Source organism: Mustela nivalis (genome assembly GCF_964662115.1).
Source record: "Mustela nivalis genome assembly, chromosome: 1".
Lineage (NCBI taxonomy): Eukaryota > Metazoa > Chordata > Mammalia > Carnivora > Mustelidae > Mustela > Mustela nivalis.
This window is the reverse complement of record NC_139020.1, coordinates 202,508,464-202,513,320: the sequence shown is the minus strand read 5'-3', so window position 1 is coordinate 202,513,320 and position 4,857 is coordinate 202,508,464. Positions and strand designations below refer to the sequence as shown.

The 4,857-nt window shown below is 56.3% G+C and overlaps 1 protein-coding gene across 1 annotated transcript; it reads left to right on the top strand.

The window, feature by feature from the left end:
• The first annotated feature begins 558 nt into the window (after positions 1-558).
• Positions 559-3,988, top strand: RPL18A (ribosomal protein L18a). Its single transcript, XM_082711052.1, has 5 exons — positions 559-671; positions 1,973-2,152; positions 2,742-2,871; positions 3,512-3,621; positions 3,840-3,988. Exons 1-5 carry the CDS (start codon positions 654-656, stop codon positions 3,930-3,932), a joined length of 531 nt encoding a protein of 176 aa, XP_082567178.1. The 5' UTR covers positions 559-653; the 3' UTR covers positions 3,933-3,988.
• Positions 3,989-4,857: the final 869 nt, after the last annotated feature.

Sequence of the window (4,857 nt, the reverse complement as noted above, 5' to 3'; positions counted from 1 at the left end):
AAGGCAGCTAAAAGATTCTAAATTAAGATATATGTGTTAAGCCCTAGAACAACCACTAAGGAAATAACTTAAAAAATGTAGGGTCCCAGGGCCTGGCTGGGTCATGGGTGGAGCACGAGACTCCTGTTCTTAGGGTTGTGAATTCAAACCCTACCTTGGGTGTCAAGATTACTTAAAAAATTAAATATTAAAAGAAAAAATATTAAACATATATAAAAAATAATTAAAAGAATTAAAATATTACACTAGAATATAGTCACTTCATGGAATATAAAGCAATAAGGAAATATATTCTACACGCGAGCATTCCCTGCGTTCCCTGGAAGTGGAACGCTCAAACTACCACCCAGACCTTCCCGGGTGCCTACAACTCCCGGCGTGCTGCGCACGACGCTCCTTGATGGCCACGGTGGAAAGGGAGGGGGCTAGTGGCGCTCCCTCTTGCGTAGTTTCGCTGTGGAAGAAGGAAGGGCTGTGAAAGGTTGGTGGATCTGGAGCCAGTGAAAAAGCAGATCTTGTTGAGCGTCGGAACGAGAAGCCAATGGGCGCGCAACTTGCAAGAGGCGGGACTTCCGTCAACGAAGTCTTGGTGAGCGGCTGCGCGAGGAAAGCCACTTCCTTTCTCGTGCGACGGCTAAAGGGGAAAGAGCGCCATGAAGGCCTCGGGCACAGTAAGGCGAGCGCGGCGGGCCCAGGGGCCGGGGAGTACAGTGCTGATCGAATCGGGGGCGCTGGCAGGTGGCGTGGGCCGCGTAGCGGGAGAGCGCTCTTGGCTGGGTCCGGTGCCACCGCGCGCCACCCCCAGGCCCAGCCAACATGGCGGCCATTGCGGGTGCCGCGTGGGGAGGCTGGTGCCATGGTGCGGACCCGCTGGGGAATCTCGGGGGCCGGAGAGGTCGGCTCTCCTTTCCAGGGGAAGGGACAAATTGCGTGGCTTGGAAGTTCGAGCCACGGGACTTGGTCGATCTTCCAAGTCTCGGTTGCCCCATTTGCAAAGTGGTCACGGTGGGAGGAAACGTTAATATTTCTTCTTCCCTGACGGGGCAGTAAGAAGTAGAAAACTAAACCCGAGCTGACAAGGGGAGGTTTATCGTGGCAAGTGCTTAGTAAAATCAGAGGGCGCTGTGGCTCAGAGATGGAAGAGCGAGCCCTCGGGAGAAACAGGGTGCGTCCTGTACGGCTCCCCAGCCTCAGTTTCCACGCTGGGGAGGAGGCCAGCTGCATTGGTCCTTCCCTGAGTAGGTGGTCCGCGGGGCTGATTAGTCACATTTACACATGGAAGTAGGAGACAAGTTGGCGATATTTGGGGCCATTCTTCTTGTATTAATAAAATGATTGACGAGTCATTTACGAAGGTGGGTTCGTTGTAATATATCACAGTGTTTGGCCTTAGCCTACATCTTTGTCTTTGCATTTTTGTAAACGGGGAGATCCCTGGGAAGTCCAGACCCCTTTGGACTGCTGCTGGGAATACTGAAGCAGCTGCAGGTCCCATGGCAGCAGGCCTGGAAAGGGGACTGGATGCTTGTCCTGGTTCTGCCTGGAGTGGGCTGTGAGATCCCAGGCTGGCCACTGTCTTTGGGCTCCAGAGTGAAAGAGCACTTTGGGAAGATGTGAGCTGCAAAGATGCTGTGAAGGAAGGAGCCTGCAGGTTCAGGCTTCAGCTGCTTTCACAGGAATATAAACGGGAAGGACAGCCAGATTGACAGCCCTGCCCAGCTTTCCTGAGCCAAGGCAAAGGCTACACAGGCATCTTAACCCTCCCCGCCCTCAATCCCTGTTTTGGGAAGGCTGGGACAGTTGGCATGACCCAGTCACCGGGATTCCATATGGATGCCCTGTGATGGGACAGTCTGTTCTCACTCTCCTGATTTCAGTTCTCATCAGGCTTGGGGAAGGAAGCAAGGTGAATCTCACAGTTGGCCTCAGGGCTCTGGGTCAGGCCCCACCTCAACTCCTGTTTGTGTTTCAGCTGCGAGAGTACAAGGTGGTGGGGCGCTGCCTGCCAACCCCCAAATGTCGCACTCCGCCGCTGTATCGCATGCGAATCTTTGCACCTAATCACGTCGTCGCCAAGTCCCGCTTTTGGTACTTTGTGTCTCAGCTGAAAAAGATGAAGAAGTCCTCAGGGGAAATCGTCTACTGTGGACAGGTACGGGGTGTCTGAGAACAGGGTGGGATCTGGAGTGGATTGACACCTTCCCATGGGGGTTCCTCAACCCACAGAATTCCCAGACTTCATAAATCTTGGCTTGTTCGCATGTGGTAATTAAGCCCTAGTTTGGGATGGGATGGATAAACTCCGTACCCTTTTCCTGATGAGAGAGCCCAAGGCCCGGGAAGTGTGTGGCTGGTATGCTCGGACACCTCGGCTGAGGCCAGCGCTTTGGCTGAGTCTCCTATAGAAAGTAGGCAGAGGTGCTGTCACCTGAGCACATTTGCTGTGATGGGCGCTGGACTCTGCATCAGACACCTGCAGGGTGGTAGCTGCTTTCGGGCACAGGTAGTCTTGGGAGAGTAGTGTTTGGGAGGAGTCGAGCTGGTGGTCCACATGGGGGAGGTGTGCCGGCCTGGCTGGCCATGTCCTCTCCACTGTTGCCATGGGGATTTGTCTAGGACAGCAGGTTGCTTTCCTGTGCTCTGAGATTCAAGGACTGGGAAACAGATGCAAGAGAGGCCTGGGGAAGAGGATTAGCAAGGCTGCTGGCCTTCTTGTCTCAGCCAGTGTTTCTGGCACTTAGGTGTTCGAGAAATCCCCCTTGCGAGTGAAGAACTTCGGCATCTGGCTGCGCTATGACTCGAGAAGCGGCACCCACAACATGTACCGGGAGTACCGGGACCTGACCACCGCGGGCGCCGTCACCCAGTGCTGTGAGCTGCGGGGGCCGCACCCAGTCCTCCCATAGGGCTCCTGTTGCAGGGATCTGCAGCTCAGTCAGCCTGCACCCTGCTTCCCGCCCACTCCTTGCCAGACTGAGGCAGGAGTGCCAGAATGCCAGAGGCTTCTTGGATTAGGGGATCAGGCAGTCCAGGGGTGGTGGTTGGGGGCAGGAGTGGAGAGGATGCTCCGGGCGCCTCTTCTGGAACCTGCCAGCAGGGGGAGCTTCAGGGTCCTTCACTTCTGCAGACAAAATTCCCACCCAGAGTCTAGCCCCTAGCCCTGGCCTTGTCTGTTGGGATCTGGCGCTGGTGGCCCCAGGTGCTCCTAGGGCAGGTTACCTGCCAGAGACCAAACCCAAGCACCTCAACCCAAGAACTGCTGTTTCTCATAGCAGCGGTTTAAACAGAGGTGCTAACAGCAAGTGGATCTCGTCGCCTTTGGGGGGCTGTGGCCGTGCCTCTCAAAGTGAATTTGGAGGTTCTACACCCCTGATACGCTAGTGCCTGCTGGGGCCAGAGGCTCCAGCCACCCAGTCCCCAAGTTGGGGTCCCTCTAGGCCAGCACTTGATGGGAGGTTTGAGGAATGCCCAGACCCCGGGGTGCACATTCGCCCTGCCTCCTTCCCTGCAGACCGAGACATGGGTGCCCGACACCGTGCCCGAGCGCACTCGATCCAGATCATGAAGGTGGAGGAGATTGCAGCCAGCAAGTGCCGCCGGCCAGCAGTCAAGCAGTTCCACGTGAGTGCCCAGGGCCCTGCTGGGCAGGCTCGGGAGAGGGGGGCTTCCCTGGACCGTGGAGCTGTCCCAGCTACTCCCCTGTCCCCCAGCCTCGGGAGCTGCAGGGAGGCACTGGGTTTGACGCAGGAGCCCAGTGGGGGGTTGGCACACCTCAGTGGCCCCTGAAGACTAGGTTGAGAGGCTTCCACCCCCCACTCACCCATCTCTCCTTATCACAGGACTCCAAGATCAAGTTCCCACTGCCCCACCGGGTCCTGCGTCGCCAGCACAAGCCACGCTTCACCACCAAGAGGCCCAACACCTTCTTTTAGGTGCAAAGCCTCTGTGTGTCTCCAGTTCTGCCCGAATAAACTTCTTGGGAAAACCAGGGTGCTCAGACACTTATTTTCTTTGTACGCCCTACAGAACTCAAGAGGGCACAGCCAAGCTATGAGTTCTCTGCTTAGGGAGGGGTCCTCCTCTCTGGAAGTGGGGCCCAGGCACCTGATTTCTCCAGAAAGGGAGTCCCAGGAGTGCCAAAAGCCACACCTCCAAGCGCTGTCCAGCGCACTTGGCTCCCCAGGGTTTCATCCAGCAAGGGGCTCTCAGCAGGGTCCTGGAGCCGGAAGTCCCAGTTTGTGGCCCCAGCAGGTAGCCTTCTGCTGTGAGCTTTGGGGGGTGCTTTGCAGGCCCCAAGGTTTGTCCCCTAAACCTGTCCCACCTTATTAAAGGTCTCAGCTCATGTCTTTGGTGAGATGTGGCAGTCAGATGTCGGATGCCTGGAAGGAGCCAGGATGATGGGGTTGGTTCATCCCACCTCGGGGTTTCCCTTCTCAGAGCCCTAGTCTTTAGTTCCAGGATCCTCCGAGCAGACACCAGGGGGCACTTGAGAGGGCCATGAGCTTGCTGTGCTGTGGTGGTTTCTCTCTTCACTAGGTGCTGGCCCCTTGAAGGATACCCTGATCCTGCCCAAGAAGTTCAAGGTCTCACCATTGGTATCAGTCTCCAGGAAACCGCTTGAGGCCCTGGGGAATTTCAGGCATGAAGCTAATCCCACCCTGGCTGAGCCCCTCAATCAGGAGGCTGAGGCATGGCTAGGAGGGCAGTTCTTGGGAAGTGTCTGTCCTTGGTGTGTGACCTTGGGCAGTCCTGGCCCACACTGAACGAGTCCTCATCAGAAAGTTAGGGCACTCGGCAGATTTACTCAGTGGACAGTACGTGGAGAGTCACAACTGTAGGCGCTGGGGGCAAAGGTCA